We start from the raw sequence: 19,130 nt of genomic DNA, 5'->3' as shown, positions 1-19,130 counted from the left end.
CCCACCCCTCACCCCCCTTCACCCCCGCAGTCACCCTCCTCTCCTCTGCACTATCCATCCCTCCCTGAATTCACGTTCTCTCCAAATTTTGCCCCATTTCTCTCAACCCTACCCAGAAAGCTCCTTGAAAGCATGGTCTTTATTTTTTTTTAAACGTCTTTATTGACTTCAGAGCGTGAGAGAGACATCAATGCTGAGAGAGTCATCGATCGGCCGCCTCCTGCATGCCCCCGACTGGGGATCGAGCCCACAGCCTGTGCGCGTGTCCGACCAGGAATCAAACCTCGACCTCCCGGTTTACTGGCCGGCGCGGGGTCTCTGTAGACCAGCCTCTTCGCCTCACACCCCCTCTCCCCATCTCACCCGTCGTCTCGGCAACTTGGACATGGCTGCCTCCGCCTCCCCTCGGGAGGCTTTCTTCCCTGGCGTCACCTGCCGCTCTGACCAACCTCCGTTTCTCCCCTGGCGCATCCTGCTGCCAGCCTAGGGCGCTGCTCGGGCTCCCCCCTCCTCACCGCTGGGTGGGTGACCTCGCCCCGACCCGCGGCTTTAAGGTCTGTCGATACTGAATGTGTGTGCGCAGGTGTGTCTGCGTGCGCACGGACACACCCGGTGCGTGCATGTGTGCACACGCATCGGATCACACACGTGTGTACACACATCCACGCGACCTGACCTCCAGCCCCGACCCCAACCCGGGCGGGGAGAACAGACCTCGGACTAGCTTTTTGGCAACCGAGGGCCACAAAGTATGAGTAGGTCACAGAGCCAACCCGCTGGGTCTCCCCCGGCATCCCTAAGGGCAAGGGTCACTCTGTGACGCCGCTAGTGCCGAGGTCACGGAGGAGAGAGCGGAGGCCACCGCGGGGGGGACACACTACCGACAGGACGCAGCAGGGCTTCCACGGCCCTGTCCCCGGTTCCCCAGACGTTGGCCTGTGTCGCTTTGGCTAATTAACCTTTCTGAGCCTCAGTTTCTCCGTATGGGCTACTCCCAGCCCTGGCCCGTCTTATCCCTGAGGGTACAGGGTCCCCGCGCCCCAGCCGCCCCTTCCGGCCGGGGCAGGAGGGGATTAGCACTGAGCGTTTCCCGGTCAGGCCCTGTACTCGGTGGGCAGAGGACACAGCAGAGCTCGGCTGGACACTGGGTTTCCAGCGAGGCTGTAGGTCCCTTCGCTGCGTGAGGCTCTGATGTAACCTGCGCGGGAAGACCTTGATCCTTGATACGGAGGCAGAGATTCCAAACTCTCCAAGGCCGGGGAGCGCGCTGAGAGGGCCCCTGGGCGCAGAGGCCTCGGGTGGGGGCGGGGGCGGCCGCCCAGGGCCAGGGGACCTGTTTCCCTCCCTGCCTCTCAGCCGCTCGGGGCTGGGCGTCTAGACCTGTACAGGCCCAACCTGCACGAGAGGAAACACCCAGAGCCCTGGCGCGGGGTACTCTGCCCCCAGGGCCCTGGGAACCTCCCACCTGCCCGTCTGCCGAGGCTTCCTGGCGAGGCGGCCCACACCCGGAGCAGGGGCCCTGGGCCCGGTCCCCGTGGGCCGAGGCAGGGGAGGGGAGCAGGGGACGCAGAAGAGGAGCTTGGTTACCAGGTGTCTGCCGGGCCCGGGCCCAGCTCCCCAGGGACGGAAGCCCGGGAATGAGACCCGGTTACGGGCGAGCTGATCGGCAAGGGCAGCCCGTGTCTGGGGTGGGGCCGAACCCGGAGCACCGAAGCCCCACGCAGGAGGCCAGGCCCGAAGACAAGGGCGGCTGGGTCCAGGGTCAGGAGCCGGCGGCGCGATGCGGGTGGACAGTCCCTCCGCTGGGCCGCCCCGCCCCGCGCCGGCCGCGGTGCGACCCCTTCCTGCCCCCGGGAGCCCGAGTCTCCCCCGTCCAGCCCCACTCCACCCTCAGCCAGTGGGAGCCGCAGAGGCGCAAGGCCACTCCCCTCCCCAACAAATATTTGTGGAGCTTCTCTAGGTGCCTGCGACCGCTGCCCCCCCCCCCCAGCAGCGTAAGCCCCTGGGGCGCGGGGCGGGGGGCGGGAGGCGCGGCGGGGCAGCCGCCGAGGGAGGAGCCTCCTGGGCGCACGCAGCGGGCCGGGCGGGCCCCAAAGGCTGCAGCTCAACGGGAGGTCGCACGGCCCGGCCCGAGGGTCTCCGCCGGGGCCACCTGACACCGGGCCCTGCCGGGCACCAGGAGGGTGGGCGGGACGACGGCCCCAGCTGCGGAGGAGCCGCGACGGGCCGAGGCCGGAGCGCTGGGGAGGCGGGAACGGGCGCGAGGGGCCCCGGCTGGGAGCGGAGGTGGTGTCAGAGGCGCCGCGGAGCAGCAAGGCGCGGACCCGAGGTCCGGGCGGAAGGAGCCCCGGAAAGCGGCGGGAGGCCGCGGGGGACGCGTGCGGGGCGAGCACCCTGCACGTGCGCTACGTGCTGCGCGAGCGCCTCCCCGCCGGGCCCGCCCCTCCCTCCCCGAGCCCCGGCCGGCCGCGCGCGGGGGCTGGGCGCCCGGCTGTCCCCATCCATCCCCGAGCCCGTCCGGGGCGGTGCGCGGGGGCCGGGGCAGGGGGAGGAAGGCGGTCGCCCCCCAGGCTGGAACCCAGGCGACCGAAAGGGACGCGGAGAGCGCCCCCCGCAGGCCGGCGGACCTGGGGGCGCAGACCGGGGCGGCCTCGGGCGGGTTGGGACCTGGACCCCCTAGGAGTGTGTTCAGAGGCTCCGCGCCGCACGGACGGGGCCTCGGGGGCCGGCGGGGCGGGGTGTCGGGAGGAAGGAGGGGCCCCGGAGACGTGGCACTCGGAGCGCGGCTGGTTCCGCCCGGGCCCCCCGGGCCCCGGCCCCGCTCTCCCCGGGGAGCCCGGCCCCGACCGCGCCCAGGCCTTGCGCCCAGAGTTCCCGGAGCCCCAGCCCGGGGCCCGCCGGCCGAGGTGGCCCGTCCGGCCCCCGGGGCGTCCCGCGGCCGGGACCAGACAATGCGGCCCGGCCCCGCCCCCGAGCCCGCGCGGCCAATCGGCGCCCGCGGCCGGGCTCTTTAAAAAAAGAAGGCCCGGCGCGGCGGAGTCAGCTGGCGGGTCCCTCCGCCATGTAAACACGCATCATAAAGGGCGGGGGGCCCGGCCCGAGCCCCGCGGGGTCCTCACGCCGCCCGGCGGCCGCCCCCGACGTCCCTGCGGCCGCCTCGCTCGGGGCCCGCGCCAGAGACCTAGGGCGAGCTGGGCGCTGGGAGCGGGGGAGTCGGCCGCGCGGCAGCGGGGGAGCCCCTAGGCCTGCGCCGTGCACCCCAATAAGTACCAGTCGTGACCCCTCCGCGTCCCCGGCTTCGCTCGACGTCTGCCCACCCGGCTGCAAGGCCGCGGGCGCCCCCGAGGCGGCAGGGCCGGAGCTCGGCTCCCGCAGGGCCCCCGGGGGCGCAGCCCGCCCTGGACCGAGGGCCTCGGGGTGGTTTTCCTCCCCGTTTTGTTAGGAAAAAGTGTCAAATACTCGGCGAAGTTAAAAAAAAATCGTGGCAAACTCCTCCATGCGCACGGCACCACCTGGCTTCCACCCGGGAGGTTCTGGAACTTGCGGAGCCACACGGGGAACCGCCTTACCCGGGGAATGTAACGCAAGGCCCGTCCCCAGGGCGCTACGAGGACTGACGTCTCCCGGGCCCCTCAGCTCTCGGGGAGCCAAGTGTTCCGGGGAAGTTAGTTGGCGAGGCCCCCTCCCCCTTTCCAGTTGCAGGCCCCTGAGGACCCAGGGCTGGGGCTCTGCAGCCCCTCCTACCGAGGCCTGGCGAGCGGCCTTCCGTGGATTCGGCTGCTTTCTGGATAAAAGAGGCCCTTCCCTCCCCTTTTCTGGGGCAGGACACTACATGCCCCTCCGTCTCCCCCAAAAGTGCCTAAAGTGTTCTTAGGACTTAAACCTAACCTCTGTAGGTCATCGCCTGCTCTGCAAAACGAGGTAACGGCAGTGCCCACCGGCAGGGTGGCTGTGCCGGTGCCAGGAGTTCACACAGGAGGAAGCCAAGCGCTCCTCACGGCGAGCCCCGCGCAGGGCCATTCATTACAGACACGGACGCGCTAGGAACCCCGGGCTGGCGCCTCCGGTGCCGAGGCCCCCCTTCAGCTGCTGCCGTCTCCAGCGGTGCCAAAGGCCCCTGGAAGCACCGCGTCAGGGCGCACGGCGTCCTCCCGCTCGTACGTCCGATGCTGGGCGCTGCCCGCGGCCCCCCGGCTCGGGCTTGTACCCCGGGCGCCTGAGTCATCCTGCTGCCTCACTGCACCCCCGATGCACCGCCACGTCCTAATTTCACCTCCCACGTGTGCACCCCGTCTTGCTTCGGGAGTATTCGCCCCTCTCCCGTGCGACCTCCCCTCCCGCTGCCGGCGGACCCCTCTTTCCCGGCAGCACCCCGCCTTCCATAACTAGAGGCTGCGTCCCCCGGCCTGTGGATTTGGGCCAACGGCTTCCTCAACCTGTGTCTCGCTGCCCTTCCCGGTGAAATGGAAATTAGGGTGCGCGCCCCACGGGGAGGGGTCGCGGTCACCGAAGCGCTCGGAGGGGCCCGGGACAAGCGGGCGCGCGCGTCTCACGACCCCTCCGCCCCTCGTGGCGGCAACTGCGGGGAGCTGGTGCCTCTGCCCCCGGGGTCCCTGGGGGTGCGCGTCCAGCGCGGCACGTCCCCCGGGCGCGACACCCCGGGGGGACTGCGACGCCGGGCCCCCCTCGCCCGCGGCGCCTCGCGGGGGGCAGCGGGGGCGCGGGCAGGGTCGGGCGCGGGCTCGCGGGCCCGCCCCCTGGGCGCGGTGGGGGCGGGGCGGGACTCCTTTGCGCGGCGGAGGCGCACAGCGTGGCTGCGCAGACGCGGCGCCGTCCGCGGAGGAGGAGGGGGAGGAAGGCTGCGGCGCCCGAGGAAGGCTGAGGCGCCCGGAGCCCGAGCCGCGTCCCCCGGAGCCGCGGCGATGGACGCGGTCGCCGCGCCGCCGCCCTGCCCGCGCCCCGCGCCGCCGCTCGGGGGCCCCGGCCCGCTGGGCGAGTTCCTGCCGCCGCCCGAGTGCCCGGTGTTCGAGCCCAGCTGGGAGGAGTTCGCCGACCCGTTCGCCTTCATCCACAAGATCCGGCCCATCGCCGAGCAGACGGGCATCTGCAAGGTGCGGCCGCCGCCGGTGAGTCGGGCGGGCGCGGGCGGGGCGGGGGCCGAGGGCCGGGCGGGGGCCGAGGGGCCGGGCGGGCGGCGGGCGCGCGCGGAGTTCGGGGCGCGCAGCAAAGTTTCAATATGGCGGCGGCGGCTCCTTTGTGTGCGGCGGGGCGGCCTCACCTGGGCGCCGCGGGCCGGGCGCCGGGGGCGGCGGGGGCGGGGCGGGGCCCCTCCGAGGACCCGGCCCGGCTCCCCCGCGGAGCTGGGCGCCGTCGCGCGCCGCGGGCCGGGTGGGGGCGGGGGCGCCTCGAACGGCCCCAAACGGGTCCCAACGGCCCCAACGGCCCCAACGTCCGCGGAGGCGGCGAGCCCCCCGCCCGGCGGAGCCCGGCCCGGAGCCCCGGCCTCGGCGCCCTGGGGCGCGCGGACGCCCGCTTGGCCCGCGGCGGTTGGACGGCCGCGGCGCCCCCGCCCCCGGAGGACCCGCCCCGCCCCCGCCCGGCCCCGGGGCGACGCCGCCCTGACCTTCGGGGCCGCGGCGGGTCCCCGCGGCGCTCGCCCGGCTTTGGGGAGCCGAGCAGCGAGCTCCTCGGCGAGAACCCCGTGCCCCGGCTCCCCCGGTGCAGACAGGCCGGCGCTTCCGTGTTTCCGCGACGAGCCTGCATCGGACGGGACGCGCGGGCCTGGGAACGGCTGGGCCGCGGGCGCCTGGAGGGCCGGCGAGGGACCCGCGCGGCCCGTCACCGGCCGGGCGCCGGCGCCGGGGGACGCGCCCCGTCTCGGACTTTGGGCAGCTCGGCGTCCGGTCCCGTCGGGAAGGGCGCCCGTCGGCACCGCGCTGGCCAGCGGGGTTTTGCGGGGACGTGAGGCGCAGTCGGGCTCCGGCCCCGCCGCGCGTGGCCGCGTGGTAGCCGCGGCGGGTCCGGGGCAGCTCGTGCTCGCGGCCGTCTCCGCGGAGGGGCGGGGGCGTCGGCGTCCCGCCGGCACCGGGGCGACCCGAGCGCCACCATTTTCTGTGGCGAGGACGCCCCGAGGCCCGCACCTGGCCCTGCTCTGCGGGGCTCGCCGCCGCCTTTGTCTCGCGCTCTCCGGGGCGCAGTGCGGGGCTGGGGCAGTGCCGTCGGCGGCTTCACAAAAGGAAACTTCCCGGGAGCGGCCCCCGAGGAGGGTCTCCGGGGAACAAAGGCTCCTGGGGACGGGACGGGCGCCCCGGGAGCGGGCGCGCAGGGCGCCGGCCGGGCCCGCGGGCCGGCGGGAGACGGCGGCGGTTACATAGTGTCGGCGTCCAGGGGGTTTCTTCAAGTTCTGGGACGCGCTCGGCAGCGCTTGCGGTTGGAGGGGAGACTTGCAAAAAGTATCTTTCCTTTTGTTCTTTGTATCTTCAGTTAACGGCCTCGCAGGTAGCAGCCAACAGCTGCTTTCTCAGCAGGGACCTGGACGACTTTACTTTTGAAAACTTGGGGGTTAAGTGAACGAATTTGTGAAAATAAAGTAAGATAAATGTGATAAACGGTGATTAAGACTATTCCGCCCTGAGTTAAAAGTGTAAAGAGGAAAATAAACCTTTGTTTCCAATTTGATCAGCTCTGTAGGATCACCAGGCTTGTTTCCTTTTAATTTTCAGTTATTCTGACTTACGGCGTGTTACCTTTAAAATACAAATTTTCATTTCCTTCTCGATGTACTTAGGTGTCTTTTTAAGGATAATTATATTTTCCATGTCACTTTGTGGTATTTGGAGGTGATTAATTTTAGGGATGTAACTATTAGGCAGATAACAGTTGGCTGCTCAGTAAATACTTTTTTGAGTCTCCCAAGTTTGGGATACATTTGATGACTTTGATAAGTGTCTGTGTTGCCCTCAAACATTTGGCCATAGGTGGGCAGATTCCACCGATTTCTTTGACAGTGTCCAAAGGTCAGGTGTCTAAATCAAACCCCAGATGGCACAGTAGGCGCATTTTTTTCAGCTTTAACGTCGGTCGGTGGTCACTGGTTTGATGCTTTTGGTCGGAGTCTCTGAGGGCCTGTTGGTTCCGCAGGCAGGACGGCAGGGCCTGAGCCCTTTCTTTGTGTGACGGGAGTGTTGGTGATACAGAGCTCACGGAGCTCATTTACTCTTCCAGCCTGTCATTCTCCCTAATTTTGGGTTTGATGGACTTTGGCCTACCTGTCTGGTTTCCCAGTTTTTGTGTGTGTCTGTCACAAAATTTTTCTAGTTGTGAATTTTTTGGCCAACTTAACCCTTAACATTTGGAGAAAAGGCTTATCAATAGAAACATCCTTGAGTGAAGGAAGAACATGTACTTTTAAAAAGTAACAACTTTATTGAGATATAATTCATATATTGTACAATTCATCGTGTTTTCACAGTTGTTTCTTTCTCCCTCTCTAACTCAATAAAAAATTAAAATTGGGTGGAATAAATGTTGGCAACTGAAGGGCTGGCTGTACTTTCAGAAGTTCTTAAGGTTCCCTTGTTTAAAGAGGAATCACCAGAGGCAACTAGGGAGTCCCTAGGGTGGGTGGGCGGGCGGAGCGAGGCTTTGGGAAGCTTAGCACTGGGCTACTCCCATTTATTTAGATTAAACTTCTAAACTAAGTAACTGGATTTTAAAGAATAGTTTATTGGGTTTTAGAGAGAGGAAAGGAGGGGGGAGAGAGAGAAACATCCATGTGAGAGCAGGATGTTGACTGGCTGCCTCCTGCACGCCCCCTACTGGGGATGGAGCCCAAAACCGCCCATGTGCCCTTGACCGGAATGAACCAGCAACTTCCTGGTGCGCAGGACTGCGCCCGACCAGCTGAGCCACGCCAGCCGGGGCTGTGAGTGAGTTGTGAGAAACTTGTTTCAGATACAGTTGTATGCAGCCTAACAAAGATTTCTTAATCATTTTATTACCTAGCATGGGGTTAGAGAGAAAAATGAGATGTTACCTATGTACACTTTCAAAAATTCTTCCAAAAATGTTCCTTTTCATTTGTTAACTATTAGATGAGTTGTATGGTGAACTTGCTTTTTTATACTTCAAGTTTAGGAACCAGACTAATGAGGGAAAGTGGCTTGTAGGGCAAGGAGACTTTTCTGTTCCATACTTGTGCGACGTTTGACTTAATGCATTCTTATAAGTCTTTTTGTTGACATTCAGATCTTTCATTCTAGACCATTCCTCTTAAAGCATCATTGCCATACACCTTCCGACCTGGCCTAGAGTCATCCCATCTGTTCATCTGTTTTATTTATTTTTCAATCATTTAAGCTTGCTTTCTGGATGTAAAGACTGGTTGCTTTCCTCTGCCAGAGCCATCACTTCCAAGGTGTAAATTTAAATTTTATTATGAAAATTCTCAAGTGTGCACATAACCGTAAAGAGTATAGTCCCTTCAGCTCTTTTCCTGGAGAGGAGACGGCAGGACGCAGGGCAGCATTGGGCTGAGAGTGAACAGGTCACCTGAGGACCACAACTTGGCTTGGCCTTTGTCCCAGGGTAGGAGTGAGTTTGGCTACTTAGGGGCAGTGTCTGCAGCCTCCAGTGAGTGATGGTCGCTTTGTCCAGTTAGGGTGGGGATTGCATTTCTCAGTTTCTGTCAGTGGCTTTGTTGGTTTGTTACACACATTTGCTGGAACCTGTGTAGAAACTTGACCATCTTCAGGCCAACTCTTGACGCAGTTGGGTGGTGGCGGATGGAGGGCATTCTCCATTCGCTGCCATTTCTCTATTTTCCCACCTGCAGGACTTGACCTCAGCAAAACACAGGTGGGAGTCAGGAGTAACCAAGAAAGAGAATGAAGTCTCTGGAAAAGGAGTTTCACGAAAACGGGACTCGAAAGGCCCTCGGTGGTCAGGTTGTTAGGGTCACTTTCTGTGAAAAACGGCGATTTGGCTCTGAGCCTGGATGGCACAGTTTCTGCTCCAGCAGCATTGCCGTTTAACATTTACGTGGTATCACATGTTCAAATGAGCGATTTAAAAACCAGGTCATTGGAAAATATTTTCTGTAATAACCCGTTAAAATCTAAGGGCTCTTTCCCCCAAAATAATAACTTCATTTCTCAGATGAAAGAATAGTTAAACACAGGCACTGCCAGGCAGAAGGTCACATACTGAATGCTTTTAGAACTTGTCGATTTAGTTTCACTTGGCAATCTTTTTTTACAACATGTAAAATTTAAGGACTATTTTGCAGGGATAAAAATAAGCTTTATCAAGGAGAGAGTGGTAAGTGGGCAGGATCTTGACTCTAACTCCATCCTAACCTTGGACAAGTTATTTTACCCTGAAGCATTCTTCTCATCTGCTGTATTGGGGATCTGACACCGACCTAGGGCTGCTGTCCAGGTTAATTAATGGATGGCTTGCAAAGAACTTGAATCCCAAAGCTTATTTGCTAACTGCTAAGAAGAGTCGGGGGACGGATTTAGTGAGACCAGGGTTTGTGCCAAATATACACGTCCCTCGTTTTCCCTACAGTGAAGGGATTTAAGAAAGAGAAACTTGAGAGATGAAGAGCCCACCCATCGTCAAAACGAGACTATACGGGATGTAATTTCTCTATTGGTTGAGGTGAAGCTCTTCTCTGTCTGGGTATTTTTAAAAATTAGGGGATAAATGTTTTCTGGTAGAGTAGTTATAAATTACTTTGGGAAATTTGCAGATTCATGTGCGGTGTGTGCTCTGTAGTGTGTATGCAGGCAGGAGTTTGTATTTGGTGAGCTATGGGATGGCTGTGAGAGGCGGGCATTATGTCTCATCTAACATAATTTAAATAATCCCAATTCTTGCCTGACAGGAGGGTGAACGGGTTGAGTTTTAAATATTGTACAGTTATTTTACTCGTGAAGCGGGAGGAGGTAGAAGGGATGGGTGGATGTCCACAGGCCAGATTATAGTTTATCCTTTGCTAACAATCAGGCAAACTTTAAAAAAAAGCTAATCAGAACTTCTGTGTAATCGTGCAGACCTGGTTTCCCCAGTGTTTTGTTCAAATACACCTGCTGTTATTGGACCTCATGACACTGCCTCTGGGATGGGCCCGTATATACCATTAATTCCAGAGTGTGTTTTTCTTTTTGTTTTGAATCTAGCAATTTACTTAATACTGCTTTCTAGCTGTATTAAAACACTCTTCCAGTGGTGTGTAAGTCACATTTTAAATCTTAAAATATGGAGTATTTTAGCTGTGAATGTGCAGCTAGGCTAAGATTACCCTTCCCGGCTCTGTGCTTTTTGTGTGGCTGTTGGCAGATCCTTGTGCGTTCCTGTGCTAATTCTTGCCATCTCATGAGCTTGACCAAATTGTAATTAATGTTCAGAAAACTAAAGTCTAAAAACCTGGTGTGTTCTGAACACTTGGTTGTAGCATTTATTAAGCACATATTCCTGTGAGGCATACATACTGCAGACTACGGATACCAAACATTACATTTAATCTCGTAACTCCAGAAACAAAGAACAATTCCCTGTCAAAACCACATAATTACCAGGTTTTTAAGGCAAGATCCTCCCAAGTTTCTGTGTGATTGTACCATCTCATCACTGGGTAATATTTAAACCAGATGGTACCATCCAGTGTTGCCAGATCTAACTTGGAGGGGAGAGAGCAGGGTCTCCTAGGATTTGTACTCTTGTGTCTTATTTGTGGGTCAAAGGCAAGGGGATGTAGGTGAGAGAGGTCTATAAAGAGAATTTTTGGAATATAACCTTCAGTTTGTAAAATTCCAGCTATTCCAAGCCTTTTCTTCTTCCAGAGAGGCTCTTATCCAGTATTATGATGCATTTTGGACAAATTGAGAACAGCCACCAGATTTTCCAGTGGGAGGCTGGCGTCAGGGATTGGTGTAGGGTATGGGTTTGGGGTTTTAGAAAATGGTACTTGATGGCAGCCCATTCTTCTGGGTTCCTCTGCAACTGCTTTTTTCACTGCTTACCTTGTGGCTTTGGTGTATACTTTCCAAATCCAGGTCTTCCGGCTCTATGTGCATTGCTCTTTCTGTTCTGTGCTGCATGTAGCCTCCTGACGTTCTCAGCAGCGGGGTCCCATCCACTGTCCTGTTTCAAGTTCAAGGAGAAGGGATGGGAAAGGAGGTGGGGCAGTGAGATAAGAACTTGGAGGTGTAAAAATTTTTATGAAAGCTGGATTTACTCCCAGGAATTTTTTTTTTTTTTTTTTTAATGCCTTTGAGACCCTTATGAAAGCTATGGACCTTCCCAGAAAAATCAACATATAGTCAAGTCTGTATATAATTTAAGACCCTTTGATTTAAGCCATAAAAGTATTAGTCCACAGTCTAAAAAGAAAGTCCTCAAAATAAGTGTTTTTGCTAGTGGCTAGGATGGAGATCTTAGACTTTGAACCCCTGGGTGGTAATTAAAGCTGCTCGGTGCCAGGCCTTCTCCAAGGAAAGTAAGAACCTTACCTAATGCACTTTACCTTTATTTGGAAGACATTGAATTAACAAATGACACCCCTCAGTGCATGGCCATTGGATCCCATTGAGGGGCTCATAAGTAGTAACTCTGCTTGTTTTTTATAATTTATGAATAGGGATTTATAGTTATGATTTGCCTCGATCTACCTCTTGCATCTTTAGTACATCCTATGGACTAAAACCATTAAATTGATACAAAAGGAGTTTTTTAAATTGTATTTCACATATGTGTTACTTAAATCTTAGAAATTACTACCCTGTGTTCTATTTTGTTTGTTTAGAGATACTGTGTGATTTATGTAACCCAGGGTTTTAATATAAAACAACTTTTTAAATGTCAGAATTATAAATTCTTCTAATAAAAGCCTCACCTCTCCCCAGGATTGGCAGCCACCATTTGCATGTGATGTCGACAAGCTTCATTTTACCCCCCGGATCCAGAGGCTGAATGAGTTGGAGGTAATGTCTTCCGCTGCTCCGGTGCTGAGTTGCAGAGGGGCCTTTGAAGAGGCTTCGTCACAAATCTAGTGGTTTTAGTGAAGCTAAAAATACTGCCAATTACTGATACTCATGGTAAAGAAAATACAATCAGGCCTGTGCAGCAAACCAATTTTCATTAAAAACATGGATATTTGTCACTTGTTGCCCTCTTCATTCATTCACATTCTTCTAAATTTAGGTGACAACCACTCGAATTTGTTTTGAAAGGAATGTCCTTTGAGAACCATCTATAGGGGAAGAGATTTTTCAGCTCTAATTTTCTTCCAAATACACCCCTTCCCTCCAGATTAATGGCACTTTAATTTCCCAGCATTAGAGGGAGCGGGGGTCTCGGGAGAGGTGCTGCCAAGACCCTGAGGTACAGGGTGGCTCGGCTTGGGCGCTGGGGACGTGGGTGGGAGGCTGTGTATGTCACTGTGCTGCTAATCTGGTTTCCATATTGAACCAAACTGTGTTAGTTTTTCTAAACTAAGCGAATGTTCTTAACTTAAATGGAACCTGTGTCCACTGGGACTCTGTGGGTGCTGGTGGCGGTCGTATCTGGGGTATGTATTTCCAAGCTGAACTTGGAAGGTGGGGGAGAGGCGCTAATTTTGAGGTCTTGGAAGGTGGTGGGAATGTCTCAACATTGTCTCACTTTGGGTCTTAGGTGAGTTAAAACTTCTAAAACTGACTAATATTTTACAAGTAAGAGAAAGAAAAATGACAAAAATTTTAAATGACTTGTAGACAACAGTAATAGTCTGTTAAAGGAATAACATTTAGGAAAGTTTCCCTGCTTTTCTGTGGTTATCAAGATTTAATAAAATTTATGTAGAATTGCTGTTGTTAGTCTGGTTTTAGATTTATGTTTGAGCAGATAGAAAATTTGTACTTTCAGAGAACAGGGCTTTAAAATACCTAAGTTGTAAAAAGCCTGAAGGGAGCCTACAGAAGCTCACTTGTCATCTAATTTTAACCAGTAACAGCCTTGTGCTCAAAGCACCCCTTCCACAAAGTTTCTCCGTTGAATTCAAAAGTGCTATTGCACTTAAATATTGTAAGAATGAAAACACCACAGGCATAGGTAATGGGCAGGAGCTTTAAAATAAGGTGTTAAACACAATTCCTTGTCATTTAGGCCCAAACCCGTGTAAAATTGAATTTCCTGGACCAGATTGCGAAGTACTGGGAGTTACAGGGAAGCACTCTGAAAATCCCACATGTGGAGAGAAAGATCTTGGACTTGTTTCAGCTTAATAAGGTAAGTGGCTGCTGACCGTCTCTCTCATTTAATCGTAGTTCTGACAGCTGAATATCACCTTCTTTGCCTTAAAGCACAAGCCTAATGGTTTGAAATGTGTAAAATGAGATTGTTCCTCATTTAGTTGCTGGGCTCTTCCCTGGCAGGTCCTGAGAGCCTTATCTTGTGAGATGGTTTGCTGTCCCTGTGTTTTTTTAATTTCACAGTAGTCTTGTAAGATACTCCTTTCTGTTTTATTACTTACGAGACAGAGGAGGCTCAGGGAGAAAACTGACCAAGTCACAAAGGCCGAGTGACAGTGTAATGCCTTAACGCGGGTCCCTTGGTCCGGAGCCTACGTGCCTCCTACTAGACCTGCTGCCACCCTTCCCACTCGGTGGGTGGTGGTTTTTAAGGGTTACTGAGTTAGACCCTTTCTTTATAAAGAGATTTGTTAACCTAGTTCCTCCTCCCAGAAAATGCTGACTGCTTTGCGGGGGGAGGTAGCTTTTTGGGGGGTACAAAATGTTTATGGACTATGCTGTCAGAAGTGATGTTTTCATTTTCTAGCTTAAAAATAATAGTGTAGCCCTGGCTGGCGGCTCGGTTGGTCGGAGCGTTGTCTGTTCACCTAAAGGCTGCGAGTTGTTAGGTTCCCGTTGGGGTGTGTATAGGAGTCAGCCGATGGACGTTTCTCTCTCACATCTCTCCCTCTCCCAAAAAAATATCAATTAAAAAAAATATCCTCTATGAGGATTAAAAAAACTTCCAGAAAAAATGATAGTGTATATGTATTTTCTTTTGGGTTAGAAAATGGCTTAGGAAAATTTTAAAAGATCACCATAGCTAAGAACATTGGTCTTTGGCGTCCTCCCTAGCACGAGGGATCAGGAGTGGTTTCCGTGAGGGCTTTCTAATCTCTTGCCGTTTCATTTAACAGTTAGTTGCAGAAGAAGGTGGATTTGCAGTTGTTTGCAAGGACAGAAAATGGACCAAAATCGCCACCAAGATGGGGTTTGCCCCTGGCAAAGCTGTGGGCTCGCACATCAGAGGGCACTACGAGCGGATCCTCCACCCCTACAACCTGTTCTTGTCTGGGGACAGTTTGAGGGTGAGTATCGGGCTGGCCGCAGCCTGCTTCACGTCGCTGCTGCTTGGTCGCTGTCCCCGGGGAGTGAAAAGGCCTTGATTAGTGCGGAAGACGTTGTTTTGTGAATTACTCTTGCAGTGTTTTTGTTCTGTTTTGAGAGCAACCGTATTTAGAAATTTGTTTTTGGGATGAGGAACGTTGTCGCAGACATAATACCCTTTCGCTGTCAAGGCTGCAGCCGGTGTTAACTTCACTGTGTGTCTCTTCTTACAAGGTGGAGGTGGTTATGCTTTGTACCCACCTGCTACTTACAGTGTTTCCTGGTTGTTACACAAAAGTGCAGCCTGTGAAATAACTTGCCGACCCGTCTGTTTTGCCAGCTGAGGTCTCCAGGGTGATTTCAGGTAAAGGGTAGGGACCCACTAATCCTGGGTGCCTGATGGGTCCACCTTCAAATAGTTCCTGTGTAGCCATGCTTGTTTCCTTATAAAGATGGTATTTGCAAAATTATTCAGGTAAGAACTTTTGTTCTGATTGAAGTAAACAATAGTATAAAAACACCCCGCTTAGTTCAAGACTCTGGTGGAAAAGCAGGGTCCTAACCTGTTTACTGCCTTCGGGTTACTCTTGGAGCAGAGAGCCCTGTAATTTTCAGAGCTGCTGCTGTGCTGTGGAGGGAGGAAGGTGGTAATGCAGGGTCGGGTCAGCGCCAGTCAGAGCTGTCTCGGTGCAGACCCAGTGGCTGTCGTGCCCCTGCCTCCTTGGTTCTAGGTGAGCTTGCTCTTCAGTCTAGAAGAACACGACCCATCTAATAGTCAGAAAGTGTGTGTTTTAAATGTACGTTGTGTGAATGTCGTGAACCTGTGGGTGAAACCGTTTAGAACATTGTGTGTGGAACCTTTGTGCCTCTTTAGGAGCACAGGACGACCCACAACCAACCGAGCCACACCGGCCAGGCCTGTACATAAAATTTTATGTTCATTTCTGATTTTTGAAAGTAATTCTTAGAGGAAAGGAGAATTGGAATCCATATATTTTTTAAAAGAATGAAAAATAACTATGAGATACTGCTGCACACCCATCAGAAACGATCCAGGTCCAGAGCATTGGTACCGAGTTCTGGCAAGGCTCCGGGGAGCGGGACTCTCACCCCTGGTACGTGGGCAGGTGTTTACCCAAAGGAGTTGGAAACTTAGGTCCACACAAAAACCTGTACACGGATGTTTGTACAGCATTATTCGTAATTGCCAAAACTTGAGAGCAACCAAGATGCCCTTCAGTGAGTGAGTGGATAAATACCCTGGAGCATCCAGGCGACGGAGTGTTACTCAGCAGTGAAAATACATGGGCTCTTAAGGAACAGATTTTGTGAGATGGCTGCTGGCGGTGGTTGTCCTCCTGCCGTCCTGTTCTCCGGGAGGAAGGAGCGGCTTTGCCGGTGAGGCTGGATGGCAGCGACGTGCCCCTGGAGCAGAGTCCCAGGAGGCTGTTCCTCCCGTGTCTTACTCCAGGTGCAGAGGACGCATGTCATACACCCTCAGTGGTTACACTTTGGAACCTGCTTTTAAAAATGCTTCTTCGATGTTTGTGGGCTCGTTTACGAAGGAGTGGAAATTCATACTAGATTTTGATGTCACTGTGTTGTACTGACATTAAACACCCTCTTTCAGTCTGAACACTTTAAAAATGAGTTATTTTCAGGATGGAAAGTTAGTTTTGGAACTTCTAACAGGCCTGACAGCTTGGGCCTTCGGTTAATTGACAGTTTTTCAAGCAGGGATGATTGCAGCTGGCTTATTGGGAATGCCTTCAGCCCGCAGTGGCCTCTTGTAACTCGATGACATTAGCAACTAGTAATACCATTCACTTGTTAAAACAAACGTATGGGTATGCTCAGAGCAGGGGGCCTGAAGAAATGGCTTCTCGGTGTACAACATACCCAACAGCAATTCAGGGTCATTGTGACGGGGGCACAAAGCTCGTGGCCTTCCTATGAACAAACACCCTACATGTGTCCCCTGCGCTTCCCGTGGCTGCTGGGCACGGCCGAGGGGACAGGGCTCAATATTGGAAGAAAAGCTGCAGTATTGAGTGTGTGATTGGTGACTGCAGACTTACCTTTGCATTTATTTAGATTTTTAAAATTGCACACCTGCTGCATATGTACATAAATGTTAAATATAACTTTTAAAAGTCTAGTGAAATTGTCTAAGATAAAAAGGAGGGGAAACTCATCAGTACAATTGTGTTTCATTATCAGTGTCTGCAGAAACCAAACCTGGCCACAGACACAAAGGACAAAGAGTACAAACCCCACGACATTCCCCAGAGGCAGTCTGTGCAGCCCCTGGAAACATGCCCCCCAGCCCGTCGGGCAAAACGCATGAGAGCAGAGGTGAGCGCCCCAGCGCCTGCGTCTATGACACTGGGCGTCTGTCCCCCACGTGCTGTGGTTTCCAGCCTCGTCAGCCTCGCGGAGGTGCTGTGCGTGTTCTAGCTTTTATAGTTGGGAGATTGTGCTGTCAGGGCGCCTGGACCAGCAGCTGCTTAGTTGTTAACAAAGCCCAGGAGGAATAGGTGCTCTCGTGATGGTGTTTGGTTGGCCTGCCAACCTCATGAAGTTGGACTGTGGTTATTGGGGAGTAAGGCTAGGAGATGTGAAACTGGGAGATTTTTGCTGAAAAGAACTTTAAAAAGAAAAAAAGTTTTTATTGATTTCAGATAAAAGAAGGGAGAGGGAGAGAGAGAAGCTTCAGTGATGAGAGTCATTGACCGGCTGCCTCCTGCACCCCGACCACTGGGGATCCAGCCACAACCCAGGCGTCTGCCCCGACTGGGGATCGAACCTGAGTCTCCTGGATCCCAGGTGGATGCTCAGCTGCTGTGCCACGCTGGCTGGGCTGAGCACATCTTGATTTTTAATATTTAAGACACACCCTAGTCCTAGGTCTGCTTAATGACACCGAGTGGGGGTCACCGCCCTGGAAGAGTTCTGTGGCCGTGGACACCCTGAGTGCACACGAGGGGGCGCGGGAGGGTGAGCGAGTGCAGTTCCAAACACGTCGGCATCGAGGCCACAGACATTGTTCTGCTTTATCCATAAGTATTAGCGCTTCAGGAAACGATGGATGGATGACAACTATAAGTAAAAAACAATGGAAACTGAGACTGGCGTAATCACCCTCAGTGATAAAGGAACCCTGAACAGGCTAGCAACCTTAGAAGAGCGCCGTATAGTAAGTTTATTACAAGAAATAATAGGAAAGCTGAGTTTCCCATAAATATGGGCAGACTTGGGAAATTCTTACAGGCTTGTGGAATTACGGGGTGTGCGTAGCTGCTGAGGCAGGACCTGGGAAAACGCGCTGCTCCCAGTGGGCAGTGAGATTTCTCACAATTTGTTGCTGATCCTTTCACCCTTCCCTACTTCTGACCCGCTGAAGCAGAGGGCAAATACTCTCATAACTTCTAAGATCCCTCGCCTATTTCTAAACAGTAGTAATCTGAGGATGTTTTGAATGCCCCATTGGTAGAGACAGTTTATAGGATTATAGTCACCTTGAGATTCCAGCTGGATTTTGGAAGATTAATTTGTTTTTAAAGGAAATATTTATGTATATGACAACTTTTTTTAAAGGCCATGAATATTAAAATAGAACCAGAAGAGACAACAGAAGCCAGAACTCATAATCTGAGACGTCGAATGGGCTGTCCAACTCCAAAGTGTGAAAATGGTAAGAAAATTTATCATGAGTAGAGTAGTAAAAAGGAAATAAATAGAAACACTGAATTTGTTTATTGGTTAAGAAAACATTGGAGAAGCTGTTACCTAGTAATCATCAGTCAGGCCTTGAGAAGTAAAACCTTTGTGTATTAATGGCCTTGTCGTGGTCAAGGGACCCGCAGGAGAGGGAGACGGAGGGCAGGCACATCGGAAGTGCGGCTGAGTCTCTCAGCCGTCCCTGGTTGCCACGTGAAGGACGGGTCAGGCCCTGACTGGAGCCGTGATGCAGCAGCGGTGCCCGTGACTGCAGGTCGGGGGGCGGGCCTGCTTTCCGAATCTGAGCTTCAGTTGGAAATTGCTTGCCTGGCCTCTGCTTGGCGCCAGTCACGGCGAGGTGTAGTTCGGGGACTCTGAAGAGCAGTCGTGGGCCCTGCCCAGGCAGGCGCTGCGGAGACAGCTGCCGACAGTGGCTCTTCTGACGGTGAGCGAGCCCCGGGCGGCTCAAGGTAGCAGGAGGTGGTTTTAAAAGCAGATCTGAGTCCTGGCTCGACCACCGACCCGTTGTATGACCTTAGAGATACCTTTATGTCCGTTTTCTTATCTTTGAAACGGGTTTGTTGCAAAAGATTAGATAATTCATGGGAAGCAGTTAACCAGTGCCTGCATGGGATGGTTCTTCACTGGCGGCCAGCGTTTTGGCCAGAAGTCTTTGGGACCAGGAAGCTGGAGGGGCTGGCGAGGGCAGTGACCGAGGACGTCAGCTGGTGAGGCTCAGCCTTCGGTCGGGGCCGAGACTTGCTTGCCTCGGTGTGTGTTTTTTGTTTTGTTTTTTAATTTTTTATTGAGTTTGTTGGAGTGACGTTGGTTAATAAGATTATGTAGGTTTCAGGGGCACAATGCTGGGGTGCGTCGTGTGTGTTACACTGTGTGTTCACCACCCCAGCCTCAGGTCTCTTCCGTCACCATTTATCTCCCCTTCCCTCCCCTGCCTCCCACCCCCAGTGTATGTTGTTTTAAGAGGTTACACGCCTGAGTCACGTCTCCAGAGGTGTGTCTGCACCTTGG

General features: G+C 54.3%; 1 protein-coding gene and 1 non-coding gene across 2 annotated transcripts in view; both read left to right on the top strand.

Annotated features, from left to right (window-relative positions):
- Nucleotides 1-4,922: 4,922 nt before the first annotated feature.
- Nucleotides 4,923-19,130, top strand: part of KDM5B (lysine demethylase 5B) — a 36,980-nt gene continuing 22,772 nt past the window's right edge. The window contains exons 1-6 of the mRNA XM_087828884.1: nucleotides 4,923-5,126; nucleotides 11,910-11,987; nucleotides 13,150-13,272; nucleotides 14,192-14,362; nucleotides 16,602-16,736; nucleotides 17,979-18,075. Coding sequence (XP_087685010.1) covers nucleotides 4,923-5,126; nucleotides 11,910-11,987; nucleotides 13,150-13,272; nucleotides 14,192-14,362; nucleotides 16,602-16,736; nucleotides 17,979-18,075 — 808 coding nt within the window. The remainder of the gene's footprint in view (nucleotides 5,127-11,909; nucleotides 11,988-13,149; nucleotides 13,273-14,191; nucleotides 14,363-16,601; nucleotides 16,737-17,978; nucleotides 18,076-19,130) is intronic.
- LOC148090766 (small nucleolar RNA SNORA11) lies at nucleotides 16,226-16,354 on the top strand. The gene has a single exon (XR_015716336.1). It is a non-coding gene; the product is annotated as a small nucleolar RNA SNORA11 (small nucleolar RNA).

The sequence above is a fragment of the Miniopterus natalensis genome, chromosome 21, assembly GCF_054644295.1.
Source record: "Miniopterus natalensis isolate mMinNat1 chromosome 21, mMinNat1.hap1, whole genome shotgun sequence".
Taxonomy (NCBI): domain Eukaryota; kingdom Metazoa; phylum Chordata; class Mammalia; order Chiroptera; family Miniopteridae; genus Miniopterus; species Miniopterus natalensis.
The sequence above is the reverse complement of the archived record's forward strand: the minus strand, read 5'-3'. Positions and strand labels throughout refer to the sequence as shown.